Source organism: Ascidiella aspersa, chromosome 2, assembly GCF_963924565.1.
Source record: "Ascidiella aspersa chromosome 2, kaAscAspe10.2, whole genome shotgun sequence".
In the NCBI taxonomy this organism is placed as follows: Eukaryota; Metazoa; Chordata; class Ascidiacea; order Phlebobranchia; family Ascidiidae; genus Ascidiella; species Ascidiella aspersa.
In genome coordinates this window covers 4822109-4842217 of record NC_139448.1, presented here as the reverse complement: position 1 = coordinate 4842217, position 20109 = coordinate 4822109, and the positions used below count along the sequence as shown (strand labels likewise).

Sequence of the window (20109 nt, the reverse complement as noted above, 5' to 3'; positions counted from 1 at the left end):
TCGTGTTTGCTTTAAATAGTTTTAAAGTTTGAAACCAGGTAACTAATTTATTTGCCTTACATTTTAAAATTACATTATTTTTTCAAAGGTTTTCGACTTGGCAAACTAGTTTCTGTTTGCTAATTAATTTACTGTTTTGTATTGAGTTACCAGCATACAAATGTTAGCCTTTTTAAAAGATAAAGATATAATAAAAAACACTCATTTAAAATAGAAATTTACTGGTTACTTAATAAAGTTTTGCCATATCACTCTGGGCAGATCATATCTCTGCAACAACAGAAACCTGATAGTTTTGTGGTGCAACATGTATTATTGCAGTAGTGTAAGATGTCTACCCCACACTGTCTAGTCTTTTCAAGTTAAATTGTTTTGTTATTTTTGGTTTTTATTGAAACCGAATTGTTAAAACACAATTATATATATATATTTATATAAAAAAAATTGCTATTTTTTATCAGCGACTTATTTTTGTTTGTTTAACTTTACACACAAACTTGGCAGTTCAATACACGGTAAATAAACAAAGTATTTTAGTTTATTGGTAAACAAGGTAAAGAATAAGTTTTCCTGTGTTGTTCAAACCGGCACCCTGCAAGATTTTTTACAATAAACAAGTTAGAACTGGGTAAAACTACATTATAACAAAAGTAATGTTAAAGTGATGTGCCAGTAATTTCTTACAAGCAATTTTTGTGCAAAACCTTGTTACATTTTAGCTGAAAGATTTGGTCGCCCGCTCCTTGGAGCACTGGATGACCTTGTTCGACCTTGACAATCAGCACCAGCTTCCTATCTTTAAAATGGAGCTGACTTTCGATGAGGGAAAGATGGAGTTTTATCCAAGCTCCCAGGTGAAAATAAAATTTTTGTGTGAAATCAAAAAAATAAAATCTAGACTTTTTCAAAGTTTAACCTGAAATGTAATGTGTGTTAAGTCGAGTCAAGTCATTTAAAAACAGTTAATTTGGTGCACTTTGGTCAAGTCCTTAACTTAAACAGTGGAAAAACGACAAAAAGCTATTTTACTCCAGATTAAAATTAAACCGTCGAAATCGTTAAAAAGGATTTTTTTGCATACCTCTACAGGACCTCGAAGACTGCATTCTGTTCGTTGCTGACACGATCAGCGGAAGTATGCATAGCGTGCCTACTGTCCAGTCCTGGCTTGCCGGATCCGCGTCCACAGTCAACGTGGACACAACAGTGTCCGAACAGCTCACCACGAAGGTTAAGGTCGCACTGAGGCTGGCCACTAAGAAGAACTTCGAACAAGTGCAAGAACACATGGATTTCTTCGGTAGGGTTTATTGACGGAATTTGAGGAATTTAAGGAATATACAACACGTGTTTATGGGGCTTTATAAAGTATAAGCTCCCAACACTGCATTATATCGCGCATTTAGCATAAAAGAGTAAGATTTCTAAGATCCTTGAGTTGTAGGAGTCAATACGATCTTCATTTGCATTAACGCCCTTTGGGTTTTTACGTTGGCAAAATGCGAAAAAGGTATTGCTTCATGCCTAGTAATGAGAATATCCAATCCAAAAAAAGCGCTGAATAAAAATGTAAAAAATAACCACGACTTGGAATTTTTTCTATTGATGTGACATAATACACACATAGCCATGCAGCGATTTTCCTAGTTATAGCGTTAGGCTATAGAAATATTGTTTTTTTGGGGGAACACAATACACTTGTTTTAGGAGTAGTTTAAATGATTTTAACCTTTACTACGCTTAGGTAACCAACCCAATGTACGTATATTTGGAGCGATTTAAATAAAACAAGTTTTACTAAGGTTTATTACATAAGATTTAGCAGTCATTTTAGTAAGGTAAATGCCAGCGTTTTAAGCAAACTGAGCAAAAACTTTCTACTACCACCACCATCGAAAAATGCATTAGATTTAAAAAAACATTTTTGTACTCGTAAAAAAAAAATACAAAGCCAGAATAAATAATACAACGTCATGCTCCCTTGAAACCTTCTTTCCCAATACGTATGTTGTCTTTTATACTGACATGAATTCAACAACCTATATACATCGAGTCCTGAGGTCTCATCTATAATATATCGTCTTGTCGCAGTGGAGATGTACAGCTACCTGGTGAATGGGGAGGCAGCTGAAAAGATCGAACAGTTCAAAAAGGAGGAACACTCGTTCCAGGATTACTGCAGCTTCATCGGGGAGTTCCGTGCTGTGGCTGCGGAGATACTTGACCTGGACAGCATTGTACATTTTAACATGGTTAGTTGTGTGTTTGTATCTTTCATTGAATAATGATATGGTGCTGTTGACCCCCTATAATGTGAAGTTGGTTATACTAACAGAAAAGCATTGGTGTAGGCTTGTTGCTCGACTTGCTCCCCTCTGAGCTTGTGTAGCTTTATTTTTGGTATTTCTGAGAATTTATCTGCATAAGTCATATTTCAAAAAATGTGGTAGAAATTACGAGGGACATTTCAACATAAAAGATGCCTAATCCACAGCAATTTTTCTGCAACATTAAATATAACCCCTAAATCGCACGAAGGTATTTTATCCCGCTGAGCTATGAGATGTTACCATAAATCTTGTAAAAACAAAGCTCTATGTTTCCGAAACCCCCTGAGAAAAGCCAAGTACCGTTGCTATTTTCACAATTATTCACTATTTTTCATCACTACTCTCTTTTCTTAGGTTCGCTTGGATTGCGAAGACATCAAGCGCGGTTTGGTGGACTTTGCCAAAAAGCATGCCGGAACCCTCCTCGACCAACTTTCACACGACCATAGGGTAGACAATGAAGAGTAAGTAACTGGGACCTAATCACAACGATGAATATGTATTTTGTATTTTCCCCTAAAGGCAATTGTTTTAATTAAAAGCCGACGTTCCGATATTGAACGTTAAACTATAAACTTGTTGAAAACTTTACATTTATAGGCTGTTTACTATTTACAGGTGTGAAATGTTTACATGCTTTTACTATGTCAAGGTGTAAAAAAGGAATCATTAATTTGGACAAATATGTTTTTTTACCAGGCCTAAATTAACATTTTTAAGATAAATATGGTTGATATCTAACCATAATGTTGTGTTTAACATTTTTGGTCTGCGGGAGATCAACAATACACCAAAATGACTTTTTAATACCATAATACTATTTTTTTAACTGTATATTCCTATTTATTTACTGGGATTCAAACTGTAACCATCGAAACTTGTCACCAAGTATGTAAACAAACATGCTACACTGTGAATTGTCGCTAAACATTTGTACGTACTTTATTCCCCAGCATTTGCAACCAGTTCGAGAAGATCAGACAACGATGCCTGAAACATCCGGAAAACAGCGAGGAAATGATGACAATGATCGAGTTCGTGAAAGAAGCAAGGACTGTCGGTGAGTTTGTGACAAAGAAATAAACTTAGCGACAGTTATATGGAACCACTGTAGCATGTCAACTCTCGTATCAAGCGACTTTGGAAACAAAAACGCGACTTTGCAAACAGCTAGGGTTAAAGTTCTACTAAAAACATTACCCAATAGCAATCCCCACACAGAAGCATGTAGCATTGTGTGGACATCCAAGTGAAATTTAGCACATTATTTATATAAACGTTGGTTAAAGAAATATATGCCAGAGGAACCTATTTGAAATATACTATGCCTGGTAGTAACGGCATATTTATTATTTATACGTTTTATCTATTGTAGAACATCACCGGATTGTTACAGCAAAATAATACTGGTACTTTTACGTATCAGAATGGGTCCATTATGTGTTGACGTACACCCACAAGGTTTATCAGGAACACATGCCTTCTGAGAATGCCGGAAATACATAAAGTATAATACCGTGTTAAATGGTCCAACCGTTCAGGAAACTTTCTCAAAAAGCTAATTCTTTATCTAAAGCAGCTTGTGTAATTCAAATCCACTTCACGATGTACTAGGCATTAAACAACTAGTGTAAGACTCGAACTCGCACCCGTTGGAATTTACGACCACTGCTCGACATACTAAACGAAGCTTTTAAGCAACTAGTGTAAGATTTGCACTTGCGCCCGTTGGAATACACGTCATCACTGCCCGACATGTTAAGCAATCAAACAACTAGTGTAGGATTCGAACTCGCGCCCGTTGGAATACGCGACCGTGGTTTTCCCGACTGCGTTATCAAGCAAAAGTCAACCCAGTCTTGTTCCTCCAGGAGTCACGGAGCTAAAGGAGCGCATCAAGGAGAGCCACAAGAGACTTTGCTTCCTCCTGGACGTCCACATCTTTTCACAGGAGGACGTTGACCTCAACAGCACAGTGATGACGTGGCCCAAAGCAATTCAGCCCGTGTTTGAGCAAAACGATGACGTAAGCAACGTTTTGTTTTAGAAAAATATTATTTTTCATTTAATTTTTTTTTTGAATAGAAGTTAATGTAACCAAGATTATGTGAGTGTTTCAAGGAGCTCGGTTTTCAGTTTTGTGTATAATTTTTTTTGTGTGGTTAGTTAACCGGTTTACAGAATTTGATATCTTTGACCATTGACGTAAGCAACATTTTGTCACAATATTTCGTTTTTTTGGACAATGAAAAGTAAAAAAAAATTGTTTTCATATAATAATTTTTTTTTTGAATAGAAGTTGTATACAAGTTTTGTTTGCCAAAAAACAGAAACCGGTTTGCCAAATTTGTTGTTTTGGGGCTTAAAATACTAAACATTGGTTTGCGTATCTTGCCCAAAAATATTACAAATTTATTGCAGGATTTTTGCAAGCTTGGGCGTCGAATGAGAAACCATGCATTAGATAATGAGTATACATACATTTCCCTAAATTTGTTATTACGAAAAAAACGAGTTTTATGATTAACTGTATTTTTTTACCATGCAAATTTAATATAAAAATACCAATAATAGCTTAGTCAATAGAGCGACGGTAACAGTTCGGCCGGAGGTCGTGAGTTCGAACCTCACCACAGGGTAATTGTTATCTAACCTGGTCTTCCTTGCTCTATAATCCTAAATAAGCCGAATTCGTTAAGCCTTTCCTAGTGTATACGGTGTATTAGATCTAAACGGATTTTATTTTTCCAACAACTCAAAATAATGACTCAAGCTAACGATAAAGGTCTATTTTTTCCGTTATTTAGCTCGTTGAGGAGTCTAAGAAAGCAGGTGAGCAGGAGCTTCTTCTGAAGAGGGAGCGCCTTAACCTGGAGCTGGAGAAGTTGAACCGGCGGGTTTCGGAGCTTGAAGAATGCGGTGAGCTGGACATGATGCAGCAATACGTAAATGACACAAGGACTGTACAGAAGAGGCTGGCTGACGCACAGGAGCAGATACACTTCATCAATAAGGTAAGAAGTTCTTTTTGTGTGTGTCTATGTGTGTCTATGTGTGTGTGGCTATGTGTTTTTGTGTGTGGCTGTATGTGTCTGTGTATGGCTATGTGTTTGTCTGTGTGTGTGTGTGTGTGACTATGTGCATGTTTGTGTTTTTCTGTCTGTGTCCTGGTGTGTGTGTGTGTGTGTGTGTGTGCGTGTGCGCGTGCGTGTGTGTGAGTGTGTGTGCGTGTGTTCGTGCGTGTGTGTGTGCGTGCGTGCGTGTGCGTGCGTGCGTGCGTGCGTGTGTATGTGCGTGTGTGCGTGTGTGTGTGCGTGTGTGTGTGCGTGTGTGTGCGTGCGTGTGTGCGTGTGTGTGTGCGTGTGTGTGCGTGCGTGTGTGTGTGTGTTTGTGTGTGTTTGTGTGTGTGTGTGTGTGTGTGTGTGTGCGGGCGTGCGTGCGTGCGTGTGTTTGTGTGTGTGTGTGTGTGTGTACCTTTGCAGTGCCTTCGATCAAAGAATGAATATAATTTAATTGTCTTGTTTGTAATGCAAGAATTGTATATTTGTTAAAATAAGTACTTAAAAGCACAAAATATCTATTGTTAAATGTTTTTTCAAATTAACGTCTTCCCAATGCAGGAAGAGACCCTGTTCAAGTGGGACCTGACCTCGTATCCGATCGTGGAAAGCATCCAGACTTCAATCGAGCCCTTCCAGAAGCTGTACAGCTCGATCCTAAAGTGGCAGAAGTCTGAGAAGCGTTGGATGGACGGCGAGTTTATGAAGCTGGAGAGTGAAGTCATTGAACAAGAAGTCGATGAGTTCTGGAGGGAAATATACAAGTGTAAGTAGTTGAGTAGGGATTCCCGATTCTAGAAATATATACTAGTGTAAGTCCTTGTGTTTAACAGCTAGCTCAGGAGTTCCTAACTTTTATTTTAAGTTTTCAAAATTTTTTTGTGCAACCCTGACAATGTTTTTTTTTGGGTTCGTTCGGACCAGGGAAGACATAACATTTTTAGAACTGACGTCATGTATTGACGTCTTAAACCAAATAGAAAAGAAACCTAAGTTTTCTGTCAAACAACCATGAAACTAAAATAAGTCTTTTAATTCTAGTTAAACTATTTATTTTGAGAAAATCATTTCATTTTTGTAATAACACACTAAAATTTAAATTCGACCTTTATGGGCCCTCCGTAAACTAGTCCACTTACCCACAAAGGGGTTCACGGACCCTAGTTTAAGAAGCCCTTTTCTAGTTTAGGGTTGTCTAAACCAGGCCCGCGAAACATTGTTTATAATATTGACGCAAAACTTTTGCTATTTGCTCGCTATTAAGAGGTTTCGTGCAATCCTTGCGTTTCGCCTGTATCAAGATAATCAAAAAGTAAACACTATGAAAAAAATAACCAATTTTTCTAATGATAAACAAATATCAGCACAAGACTTTTTCTATTGCAAAAACTGAGTAAACAATTTTGTGACCAAAATAGCTAGCCTGATTTAGCGAGTGATAGTAGATATTTACAGGTAAGATTGCCTTTAAATCTGTTTTATGACTTTTTATTCACAAAGGGCAGTTAAGCTAGTTTTTTTCAAATCTTTCACCCAATTTTTTTATTTACCAGCAAACAAAACTTTCGTAACACGCAAAAAGAAACTCGCTGAAGAGAAGAGGAAAGCTGCTCCCAAGAGGAGGAAAGTGGGAGAAGACAAAGAGGAGGAGGAGGAGGGGAAGAAAGACGTCATCATCGAGCTCTGCTCAACCATCATGGATGACGTCAAGATGTTCAAGGTACGAAAATATTCATTTCTGTTCTCACCTTTCAATATTTTTGAATCGTTTTGGTTAAAAACAAATCGTATGACGTCATTGACAATTAGATTCATTTAAAGAGCCGATTTCAATATAAGCTACTTTCTATAAGTTTATTTTTAAACCTTGATTCATTATGGCGTCGATAATGGGCTTTATTTTATTGGAACGTTGGAAACAATGCCACCGACTTTTACATGGGTTTTAATATATTCTATACCTCATGACACCCTTGAACTATTGTTTTCTCTACAAAATAAATTGTTCACAGTGGTTTTTGAAAGCCAATGTGGACTGAAGTCTTTATCAGTTAACAGACAATAAGCACAATGATGGTTGCAAAAACCCTATTCAAATAGAATGCAAAACAATGTTAATAAAACAGAAACAGAATCAATAAGTTGATCATCATCGCCAAACACACACAAGTAACTAACAATATGAACTCCGGCCGCGACAAGGTAGTAAACACCAACTACAAGACAACTACAATGTCAAGGCACCATGTGCTCAGTGACCTTTGACCGCAAGTCATAGAATGATTACACAATTAAATGGGTCATAAAGCACTTACATCAAAATGCGCTCTAGCAAGCTTACTGTTAATCTTAACAGTTTTAACCCTTGTTCTTTTTTCTCGCTAATTGGCATCATGTTTGGTCTCGGCTAGAAAAACTATCTAAGCACCTAATGTTTATTTTATGTCATTTTACAGCAGGGATTCTTAAGCTTTACTTACACGGACCACTAAAATCGTTTTTGAATCGCGTGCACCGGGCTCGGCATGAAATATTCAGAGATGACGTCATAAAACCAGTGGACTTTGAAAACCTGATGCTTTCGGTCCAATGATTGTAAAACTAAAATCTAGTCTAAATACATTAAAGTCGAAAGCGTCATAGCGGTATTTTGCTATTTAACTCTGTCCGTTAAAAAATTATTTCTGTTTTTTTAATTTATACACTAAGATTTCAAGGCGGCCTTCGTGGAACTCCTAAAACTAGTCTACGTACCCAAAAGGGACCCAAGTACCCCAGTTTAACAATCTCTGTGCTATACGAACGCCAACAGATTATTATTTGCTTCGTAATTCGGTCCACGTACCACACTTTAAGAACTTTTGTTTTCCAACCTTGTATTATGCTACAGATAAACTGTTTTTTTCTGCCGATTCAACCAAATTGTTTCTACTTTATGCAGGAAAATATCCCGTTGATAGGAACGATGTGCAACCCCGGAATCCGGCCCCGTCATTGGGTGACGATGTCGGAGATTTACGGGGACGACCTGACCCCGGATGCAGGAACAACGTTGAGGAAGATGCTCAAGAAGAACCTGGAGCCATTCATGGGAGAGTTCGAAACCATCAGCGGCGCCGCAAGCAAGGTGGGCTATAGGCTTTAATATTTTTTTACAATTATTCCCACTTAAATTAATTATTTGGCTTTTGCTGGAATTACAGTTTCCTACAATTGAAAATTGAAAAATCAATTGCAGTAATATTGAAAAAAAAATAATAGAATTATATTTCAACAAAAATATTGAGAAAAAAACATCAAATTCCACTCAAAATAACTAGATTCGCAAGTTAAGATTGGCACAAAAGATATGTGCAATTTCCATCAAGACTAAAAACAAATTCTGTATGTGAGACCGAAATGTGCTGGACAAATTTAAATTTTTCTTCAACTTATTGGCTTTTAAAGCCTTTAATTTATTGGTGGAATTGTAATTGAATTATCTGTTTGTTTAAGGCTGGAATAATTTTAGTTTTAATGTGACAAAAATTCGCTATGCGTTGTTCCTTTATTCTGAGACGATAAAGGCCAAAAAAATGAAACCAAGATGGCAAGCATACACTTGGTTCAAATTATCTCTATTTTGTTTGCAAATGTTGTTTATTTACTTCAAACTAAAACTTACTTACCTGTCTTCCAGGAATTTTCGCTAGAGAAAGCCCTCGCTCGCATGAAGGAGGACTGGGGCGACATTTGCTTCAACACTCTCCCTTATCGCGACTCTGGAGTTTCCATATTGTCGTCGCTCGATGAGATACAGACAACACTTGATGATCAGATCGTGAAGACACAAACCATGAGAGGATCACCTTTCATTAAGCCCTTTGAAGATGAAACCAAGGTGTGTAATTGCAACGATGTTTAAAACGTTATACTTGTTTTTTGTTGTTGGGATATACTCAATTAATCATGTATGTAATAGTTACGAAAATAAGACACTTAAAAAGTCGCACAAATTGAAGTCCAATCTTCCAATGGAAATTATTTTAAAATCATTGGTTGGTATAACAATGCTGAATTTTGTCCTCGCAAATAATAAAAATATATTTTTTATCAATTATTTTATACTTCTATGATTATCTTAGTCTTCCCACTTTTAGGTTTGGGAAAACATAAAAAAGAATAAAAACCCCTTCGGCACTTATTTGAATCGTGGCATTTACAATTTTTGGCGCTTGAAAACTTATAAACATTTCTATCAAGAATTTATAGTATTATATATTAGGCACTTTGTATTGTCAATGCATTCTATGCATACACCCCGGTTGACCCATAATTTGCTTTAAACGATAGCGACCGTTCACAACTGCACCTCTTGCACACAATGTGAGTAATAAATGTTATTTTTGTATTGAGGTTTGGGAGGAGCGTCTGGTCAACATCCAGGACACTTTAGACGAGTGGTTGAAGGTTCAATCCCAGTGGCTTTACCTGGAGCCGATCTTCAGTTCGGAAGACATCATGCAGCAGATGCCTGAGGAGGGAAGGCTCTTTACCACCGTCGATAAGAACTGGAAGGAGATCATGAAGTTTGTCGTGAGAGATCCTCACGTGAGTACTAAAAAAATATTTATGAGACATTGTATGTGTTTTTACAAAATTGTGAAAAGTATTTAAAAAAACTTTTTATGCAGAAAAGCTATAGTAAATTTTTATGATGTATTACCACGTAGGTCAGACGTTACACGAATCTTAAATAACGTGTTTTTGTACAAAACTAGTTGTATATATTTTCGAAAGTTTACCATCTGGGTAGACAATTCACCAATTACCTTAAAAATGTTGTGATAGATCCCAAGATGTCAGGATTACAAGTTTAATGGAAAATGATTTCATCGTGAGCACATCATAATTATTTACTTTTCACGACTTTTGACTGTTTTATGCAATCGATAATTTTCACAAAATATTCTTCTGAAACACTAATTTTTTATTTAAATTTAAAGTAATAACTTCACGTAATGTTAGCGTGCTCGATGGTCACCATACCAGGTCGTTATAGATATTTGCATGGGCCGATAACATTTTTACAGTTGTTAACCAACACATGATTTTAACGCAGGTGATGGCTGCCACGTCGATGAAAGGTTTACTTCAGAAGTTGTTGGACAGCAACGGTTTGTTGGACAAGATCATGAAGGGACTGAACGCCTACTTGGAGAAGAAGCGACTCTTCTTCTCAAGGTAAACCTAATTATCGAGAACTTTAAACTTGAACTAAGCTTTTTGTGGTGGTGAACACTGCCTTTTTCGAAAATATTTCGCGAAAAAAATTTTCATTTTCTTCCTAGAATCTTCTTACTCTCTAACGATCACAGCAACCCCGCCTATCAATATTCTTCTAAAATCCTTGTCGCTTCCCCAAGTCCAAAATACAGTATATTCCCTTAACAATTCAGAACTATTTTTATGATATTTCATGATTTTTATATATTCATCTTCTTCCAAGATTCTTCTTCCTCTCCAACGACGAGATGCTTGAGATCCTCTCGGAAACCAAAGACCCGACTCGCGTCCAACCTCATCTCAAGAAGTGCTTCGAGGGGATCGCAAAACTCCAGTTCCTCGAGAACCTCGACATCCAAGCGATGTTCAGCAGCGAGGGAGAAAAAGTAGAGTTCGTCGACCTCATTTCCACCTCTGCGGCGCGCGGCTCCGTCGAAAAGTGGCTGCTTCAGGTGATAATATAATTTTTATGAAATTTACCGGTATATACCGAGAAATTACTGCTTCAGGTTGGAAATGTTTCCGAGATAATTAACAGTTCATATTTTTATTCCTTTATTTCCGATACCCGTTATTTCGGCAAAAATTTAGATACTTGTAAATGTACACCGAAAGCCATCGAGGACTAACCACATCTATCGATCAATGATACAAGCAGGGCAGGCTAGAAAAACAACTAGCCTTGCAGTGAGGTTCGAACTACCGGCCTTCGGTCATACCGGACATGTCGCTTTTTCAACTGAGCTACACAGCCCGAACCTCACAGTTCGAACCTCACTGCATCTACTTTTTAATTTTTTTTTTTAAAGCAGTTTACCTGGTAATCCTGAGTCTTTCTCAGCAACTTTCCCTTACTGTTTTCCATTTATTTTTAGGTTGAAGAAGGGATGCTTAAATCGGTGCGTGACGTCATAATCAAGGCGCACGAGGCCTACCCGATCGTGGAACGTCATGAGTGGGTCACTGAGTGGCCGGGACAGGTGAGGGGAACCACCTTTATGCTAATTAGCACCAGCAATTAAGAGACAAGCAACACCTTTGTTAAACTTGTGAATGATTAGGAAAGTATCTCAAGTGTAATGTTGTTTTATTTAAAAAAAAAAAAACTATATTGCGAAAACCTGATATCGAAGGTTACATTTTCCATAAAATACACCACACTTTCTTTTCTGAAGTACTACTGATGTATGTCATTTAATATCATCAGTGGGTGAACTAAATCATAGAGTCTATTTTTTTAATTTTCTAACGAAACTGTTTTAACTTTTTTTTGAAACTGTCGAATCGTATGTGTAACTTTACTTTTTCGTAAGGTCGTGTTGTACGTGTCGCAAATGTTCTGGACATCTGAGGTCCACGAAGCGCTAAGATCCAATGGACTCCAGGGTCTCAAAGATTACATTAAAGTGCTACAGGAACAGGTAAGGTTATAACATACCACGCTAAGTTGTAACAACTTCCTAAATAAGTAACTTCAGTTGCAATCTGTATGTATATGTTTGAGTAAAGGTCATGAGTACTTGTGTATGCTTTAAAGAAATTACAGAGGATTTTATGGTCACCTATTTTATATCAAACCGCTGTATTTGTTTGGAAAACTAAGTGGATATTTCATCAACTAGATGTGATTAAAAATGCTTTATATTTATCTAACTGCTTAGCCAAATGTAAACCTGTTAAAAAGCAACTAAAATGTCTAATAATTAGTTCGTTAGCCCAAAGTGGCTTACCCAAATTACAAATATGCCGATGTGTGATATTCACTCTTCATATGTTTTTAGTTTGACTTTCTTATCAGACAAGTTTAGTAAACACTCTAAATTTTAAGATTGCCTCTCTGTTAAAATGTACCGGGATCTACCTCGTTAAAATATATGCGTAAAAATGCTTACTATTAACATTCATGGCTTTGCTGAACTTATTCGTTAGTGCAAATATAAATCAAAAAGTAGAACCTTATGTATGTTTATGTCGCCCGGTCCATTGGTCTATTATTAGCTGCTTAACCATTTTTTTACTTGTGTTTTGGACAAGTATAGCAAACACTCAAAGTTTTAGGGTTGCCTCAATTTTAACTTTCGCCGAAATAAACCTCGTCAAAATAAATGCGTAAAAGTACGTACTATCAACATTCATAGCTTAGCAAATATAAATCAAAAAGTAGAATGTTGGGTATGTTTATAGGTATATAGGTCCTTGCTCTAATATTAGCTTTTTAACCATTTTGACCTGTTTTTCTAGCTAAGTCACATCGTCAACTTGGTTCGTGGCAAGCTCGCCAAGCAAACCCGAATCACCCTCGGTGCTCTCGTCACCATTGACGTACACGCTCGTGACGTCATCACCGAGATGGTCGGGCAGGGTGAGTCAGCATTTTTCGTGTGCTTAATCACGATCAGTTGGGAGATAACTCAAAACACCTCGAACTTAATATAAGGGATTAAACTCATTAAGTTAATTTCAAATTTGCTAAACTTTATATATATAAGGTCTGTTTTAACATGTCTTAAATGTTTTTTTATAATTTTTCCAAAACAAAAAATTAAAAAAGGTAGTTACAATTTTTTTTTTTAATAAAATAAACTGAGATAACTAAATAAAAGCGGGCCACTTTGATTATCCGCATTTGTATTAAGCTAAAGAGTCTGTTGAAAAAGGTTGAACATAATTTAAATTTAAACCTCTTAACCTTTGCGCTGCTAAATTCCTGATTAAACCAGGACCAAGTTAAGCGACTCAAACCGAAAATGAATGTGGGGGAAAAATAAGTAAAAGAGTCACTACACAAAATCCAAAAAAATGAATAAAATAAACTAATATATAGCGTTTATTGAGATGGGCTAACCTGTGACTTACTTTATCCCATTTACTTGTTTCTGTTTGGGATTGCCACTAAAACTTTTGATTGGATTAACCCCTAAGATTGCTTCACGGTCCCCCATTTGTCCGCGGATCCCATTTTGAAAACCACTGATCTATAAAAGTATAAGGTGTATATAAAGGGTCTTATCCCTGGCCGCTTCCAATTAAAATCCTATTGTACAAATAATAATACTCTCTTACATCAAAAAATCAAATTATTAAAAATAAGTAACCGCCTTAAAAGAGGCTCTTTTCTCTCCGGGGCAAAGTCGGGTACTTTTGATAGTTTAAAAATATTTAATGCCATTATATTCAGGTGTATCTGCCGAGAACGACTTTAACTGGCTCGCCCAGCTTCGTTATTACTGGCAGAACGATCAAGCCCGAGCCCACATCATCAACGCTGATGTAAAGTACGCCTACGAGTACCTGGGAAACTCGCCAAGGTAATTGCTATCGAACTACTAGTATTTCATGTAAAAAAAACTATTAAAGTTTGCTCGTTGACTATCATGAAGCAATTTAATTGCCCACGAGAATCACTTTTTTTTTTAACAGCTTGCAAAATGTTATTTTTGCGATTTTTTCAATGGTGTTTGTCTATTTTGTGTCAATATATTAGCCGGTGCGATTAAAAAAATGGTTTGTTTACTCTTCCGCTCTTTATTTATTTCAGGTATTTTATTCAATAAAATTATTGTAATGGTTAAAAGCGTCTTTGACTTCAGTTCCAGCTTAAATTTGGGAAACGATTGCGATGATTTTTTTTCATCTCTGTTTTTTCAAGTCATTCTAAATTTTATTCCTTATATCCAGAAGTGTTCCAACCTAAATTAGGCACGAAGCTTACCATTTTTGCACTTTTTTATTCTTATTTTTCTCTCCCCAGGCTTGTCATCACACCTTTGACTGATCGATGCTATCGGACACTAGTGGGCGCATTCTACCTCAATCTAGGTGGCGCCCCAGAGGGACCAGCTGGAACCGGAAAAACCGAAACCACAAAGGATCTGGCGAAAGCACTTGCTGTACAGGTAAAGTTTGGGATTTTTTAACAAAAACTTGACTCATTCCACATACCTAATAACCCATGCATAACTCTTCATCTTGGATTATTAACTTTCGTGATTTATTTTAATCAGTTCGTATTACAAAAATGGCCTAAACAGATTTAATATTTTGTTGTATTTAACAACTAGTATCAACATCACATTAACATAGTTTGATACAAGTGCGTATCGAAAAACTAAATATAATAAATGTGAAACTTTTTTTTGTAGGGGAAAAAAACTATTAACAATAAGCGAAGCTATACCAAGACTAACCAACAAACATTAAGTTGTATTATTTTTAGTGCGTTGTGTTCAATTGCTCGGACGGTCTTGATTACCTCGCCATGGGCAAGTTCTTCAAGGGACTTGCATCTTCTGGTGCCTGGGCTTGCTTCGACGAATTTAACAGGATCGAACTCGAAGTACTCAGCGTTATTGCGCAACAGGTAGGTGGTATTGCGCAATAGTGGAAAGTAGTTATTTGAAGATTTTGGGAGGAAAACTGTCGTTGAATCACAATCGTTGTTCAATTTATCCACAAAGAAGTTTTTTCTTATTTTTGTCCATCTTTCGGTATTGTTAAAACCTAATTATTTTAAAATTTGTTTTTTATTTAAATACTAAACAATAAACTGATGTTTTTTTCAAAATTACGTTAAATTTAATTGAAGATTCTTTGCTAATAACCAACTACAAGCCAACCAAATTGTGCCAGAAAACCTGAGTAGGGTTACGCAATAAGTGTGTAATATTGCGTAATCACTTGAATCTTTAGTATTACGTATCGCCTGGAATGTTCGCTGGTATTGTTCCACTTTTGCCTTGTTTTTCGAAAATATTGTTTAATATGGAAACGTGATCAAAGTTGCTTGATTGAGATAAAAACGTTTGAATTTGTCTGTAACAAATATTCGACATTGCACAACCACTCAAACAGTTCATTGCGTTTCCACAGATGTTGTGCATCCAGCGAGCGATTCAAACCCACGTGGAAACCTTTCTCTTCGAGGGAACCGAACTGAGGCTCAAGCCCAACTGCTTCGTGGCCATCACGATGAACCCGGGTTATGCTGGGAGGTCTGAACTGCCCGACAACCTTAAGGTAACTCACTGGGAAATTATAGGCGAGTTATCTAGGGCAATTAAAAGCCTTGTATTGTTGTCAAGAATTTTTCGATGTTGTTATACAGTCTGCTTTATCGTTTTACGATATCATATGATATCTGGGCAAGCAATGTTGACCAACAGTTAAACCCGTCATTATTAACAACTTTTGGTATGATAATACAGGCTGCTTTACCTTTAAAAATTAGAATGTAATATTATATCTGAGAAAGCAGTGTGGACCAGGCTGTATACTTTGTTTAGTGTATGCAGTAAACCCGCCATAACACAAGTTAATGAAAAAATGTCATTATAAATAAATAGGAAAATTAAACTTAGTTGATCTTTCATGATGCTGCAACTTAATTGGGTTTATTTAATGCCTTGACAGAATTTGTGTACCGTTTATAAATATGTAAGTATGTTAGCTTTTTTGTGATTTGCTTACATTAGCCTCCGTATGTTAATAAATCGCCACAGTTGAAAAGCACTAAAGCGCCAAATATCTACCTTTTTGAATGATGAGCAAAGTGTGTGATTGTTTGACGTTCGAAAGTTAAAAACCCCTTGTTACGTCACAAAATAAAACAGCTGTTCAGTAACATACAATCGCCCATTGTCGTTCATCCATAGTGGTATTCCTCTTAAACGTTAGCTGTATATACAGTCCCATGAAACTGCATCAAATTCCTTCTATTCAAACCAAAACACCTTCCAGTGACATCACAAATCTTCATTGTCTGTCATCCAAAGTGCTGTTCCTTACAAAGGTTAACTGTGTATATGCAGTCCTGTTAAACTGCACCAAACGCCTCAAATTAAACCAAAACAACCTCCAATGACGTCACAAAGCTCATTGTCTCTCCTGTCCCAGGTGCTGTTCCGTACGGTTGCCATGATGGTGCCGGATTACGCTCTCATCGCCGAGATCTCCCTCTACTCCTGCGGTTTCCTGGATGCAAGGAACCTCTCGGTGAAGATTGTGATGACTTACCGACTCTGCTCTGAGCAACTTTCCTCCCAGTTCCACTACGATTACGGGATGCGAGCTGTCAAGGCTGTCCTGGTCGCCGCAGCCAACTTGAAGCTCAAGTTTCCGGACGAAAACGAAGATATTCTCGTGAGTTTTTTACGCATTTTGATTCATTTTGGTAATCGTTTGAGTTTTAAATTAGAGCTTTAAAAGCAGTGAGCTGCGAGGCCCTTTCATGTGCATTTTATTGAGATATTTTTTAATTTTGTTGTGGGAAAATGAAAGCTATGAGCTGTTGAAAACACACTGTGTAATTTGTTTTTGGTGATTACCAAATTTCTTCATAGTTTCACTCATTTTTGCTCCCCAAGTTACCAAAGAGTTGAAAATCAGGTTTTGATATATGAGTCAATTCCATTTGTCTTTTTGTTGACAGTTTAACTCTTAATTGTAGCAAAAGTGAGCCGTGGCGTAAAACAGGTTAGAAAATATATGTTAAGACTATGGCTGTTATAAAAAATCGACTAAAAATATTGTTTTTTTTCTTGAACAGGAAGCTCTAAATATAGAGAAAAAATTATCTTTGGCAATAAATACAACACTGTAAAAGTACTGGATTATATGGTGGAAAAATATATAAATCATCATCCTAATTTTACTAGTCAAAAACTGTTTTCTGCGTCTTTAGCGAAATTAACCTTACCCTATAAAAGTAGGAAAATATCCAAGCTCTAAATCATTTTTCAGCTCCTGCGTTCGATTCAAGACGTCAATCTTCCCAAGTTCCTCTCGCACGACGTCCCATTGTTCCGCGGCATCACGTCCGATCTCTTCCCTGGAGTCACTCTCCCGGAGGCCGACTACGAGCTCTTCCTGGCTGCTGCCAACGAAATGTGCGAAAAGCACCACGTCCAGCCGGTCCCAGTCTTCATGGAGAAGATCATACAAACCTACGAGATGATGATTGTCAGACACGGGTCGGTAGATAACTTTAAGTTTTCAATGCTAACGTAACTCAGTTTTGTAAACGGTCATTTTTAAATGACCTATAGTCAGCCATTTGAGTCCCAGTCAAGTAATTTTGGAAAAAACTTTCGTCCAAATCAAGTCTTTTCCAAAAATAACAAGTTAAGTTCTACTCAAGTCATTATTAGAGAAAGTCAACTCCAAGTCAAATCACTAATTTAAAAATTAAAAATCCTGTTTAGCAGGCCTAGGAGGTGATAACTGTTAGAGACAGGTTAGTGGATAACAATTGCTATTTTTAGGACCAGAAAAATGCACAAGAAAAAAACACTAAAAACATTTTCGTCTACCTCTTTTTATTTAGGGATTTTTAAGCTACAAAACTGTAAATGTATATTAATAATACTTAAAGTGACCTGTTGATACAACGCCTTTCGAATGTAGAACATAAATAATTAGTTTTTTGTGCTAAAAGCTTTGTGATAAAGTATGTTTTTACTACACAACTTTTGTAAAAACATATGTTATAATTTTGGCAAAAAAAATCTAAATGTTGATCAATTTTTTGCCAGAACTTTATTTTTTTACTTTTTTTTTTTTTTTTTTTTTTTTTTTTAAGCTTAATACTTTTTATTTTAACCCAATGCGGATACCCGATATTTTTGGCAAAATGTACGACTTTCCGGTGAGATACCGAAAATGTAATAACTCAGGTCTAATAAACAAAATTGATCTAATTGCTAAACAATTATGTTTATACGCCACGATTTGCTGTATCCTTAGGGATTTAAATTACCAACCGTTCCAACCCTTGTATTTTCTAGAAAGCGCTCGATTTTCCTTCGAAATTTAAAACTAACTGGCCTACCCTGTTATATTCGCACAGTTTTATGTTGGTTGGTGACCCGTTCGCTGGGAAGACCAAATGTCTCCACGTACTCGCCGACACTCTGACCTTGATGCACGACAGAGGTCAAAACGAGGAGGAGAAGGTCATCTACAAGACAATCAATCCAAAGGCCGTAACAATGGGCCAATTGTTCGGAGAGTTTGATGCTGTTTCACACGAGGTAGGCTAAAACAATATTAATGAATGAAGTGAAAGTTGATAACAAGATCATTTTATGAGCGACAGTTTCATCCATGAAACAAGTTTCAAGTTATTCAAGTTTATAAGGCACAATATTTGCTCTCCTTTAAACGCAATAATGTTTTAAATCATGCACCAATACAGTTACGAACTTTGCTTTTCGGATCGGATCGACGTTAGATAATATGATAATTTTGAGCAATTCTCCCCCGACATTTTCGGTTCAAAAGCTACAAATACGGATCAAATCGGGAGAACAATAGAACTGTTTTTATTGTAACAACGATCATTATTATAGATTACTTCATTTGCAAAGTTTTGATAAAAAATTGTTTTTTACCTCAATGTAATACGCAAAATAAAAACAGTGTGAAACATAATTACGCTGTTTATTACAGTTGTCAATCAACATTAACGAGTTGGGTTAAAAAAATACTAATATTTTAATGTGTACACATAAATAGACAAATTTTTGCATTTTCTTCTAGTAAAGCCTGGCATTTTTTACTATTAATCATAACGTATACGATCTCCTAAAAGAAACGTAAAACCCACAAAAACAATACAAAACATCTTTATTATTACGTCACAGTGGACAGACGGCAACGTGGCGAACACGTTCCGCGAGTTTTCGAGCACGGACACCCCCGACCGTAAGTGGGTGTTGTTCGACGGCCCCATCGACACCCTTTGGATCGAGAGCATGAACACAGTGTTGGACGACAACAAGAAGCTATGTCTCATGTCGGGTGAGATTATACAGATGTCGCCGCCCATGAGTCTCATCTTCGAGACCCAGGATCTCTCGCAGGCGTCGGTGAGTGAAAAAGGCATTTTTTCTCTCTTTTATTTGATTTAAACAAGAAAAAAATCACTCGAAAAATTTCTCTCCATGAAAGAAATTTTTCTCTCAATTTTACAAAACGACTAAAACTCCATCCGCAATTTTTTTGTCTTGATATTAACTTAATGCTTTTCAACAAATGGGCGCGAGCAAAAATCCATTTCTAATGTTTCGGTCGCCCATTACCGCAATTTCCTACTGTACAAATTTATTGTCTATTTCGTTTTACTGTTAATTTAGCAGTAAGTTAATCGACCTCTGTCAAAAATTCCTCTTCAATTGAAAATAGGAAATATTCCATTTTTTAATCAAAAAAAAGAAAGTTCGTTTAGTCTTAAAAACGGAAATTTTCCATTTTGAAATTTTCTCTGACAACCATAATAGGGTAAACTTTGACTTTAGAGTTTTTATCTCTAAATATAAAAACGACAAATTTTATCTTCTGAATTTTCTCTGTCGCCCCAAATAGGTTTAATTTAGTTTTGTCACGCCAAATTATTATAGTTTGGCTAAAACTGTCTTGATGTTCCCTGCAAACGAGATTCCAAGACAATTTTTCTCTCT

The 20109-nt window shown here is 36.6% G+C and overlaps 1 protein-coding gene across 1 annotated transcript in view; it reads left to right on the top strand.

The window, feature by feature from the left end:
* LOC146163260 (dynein axonemal heavy chain 12-like) overlaps window positions 1–20109 on the top strand; it is a 55490-nt gene that overhangs the window by 3944 nt on the left and 31437 nt on the right. Inside the window, exons 8-32 of the mRNA XM_083381430.1 lie at window positions 720–854; window positions 1090–1300; window positions 2092–2252; window positions 2685–2794; window positions 3284–3390; window positions 4202–4356; window positions 5138–5344; window positions 5951–6155; window positions 6943–7109; window positions 8331–8516; window positions 9069–9269; window positions 9785–9979; window positions 10491–10612; window positions 10878–11106; window positions 11530–11634; window positions 11968–12075; window positions 12896–13016; window positions 13833–13962; window positions 14406–14550; window positions 14871–15014; window positions 15524–15670; window positions 16547–16792; window positions 17393–17622; window positions 18498–18681; window positions 19294–19518. Of these exons, the coding sequence (XP_083237556.1) occupies window positions 720–854; window positions 1090–1300; window positions 2092–2252; window positions 2685–2794; window positions 3284–3390; window positions 4202–4356; window positions 5138–5344; window positions 5951–6155; window positions 6943–7109; window positions 8331–8516; window positions 9069–9269; window positions 9785–9979; window positions 10491–10612; window positions 10878–11106; window positions 11530–11634; window positions 11968–12075; window positions 12896–13016; window positions 13833–13962; window positions 14406–14550; window positions 14871–15014; window positions 15524–15670; window positions 16547–16792; window positions 17393–17622; window positions 18498–18681; window positions 19294–19518 (4176 nt within the window). The remainder of the gene's footprint in view (window positions 1–719; window positions 855–1089; window positions 1301–2091; window positions 2253–2684; window positions 2795–3283; window positions 3391–4201; window positions 4357–5137; window positions 5345–5950; window positions 6156–6942; window positions 7110–8330; window positions 8517–9068; window positions 9270–9784; window positions 9980–10490; window positions 10613–10877; window positions 11107–11529; window positions 11635–11967; window positions 12076–12895; window positions 13017–13832; window positions 13963–14405; window positions 14551–14870; window positions 15015–15523; window positions 15671–16546; window positions 16793–17392; window positions 17623–18497; window positions 18682–19293; window positions 19519–20109) is intronic.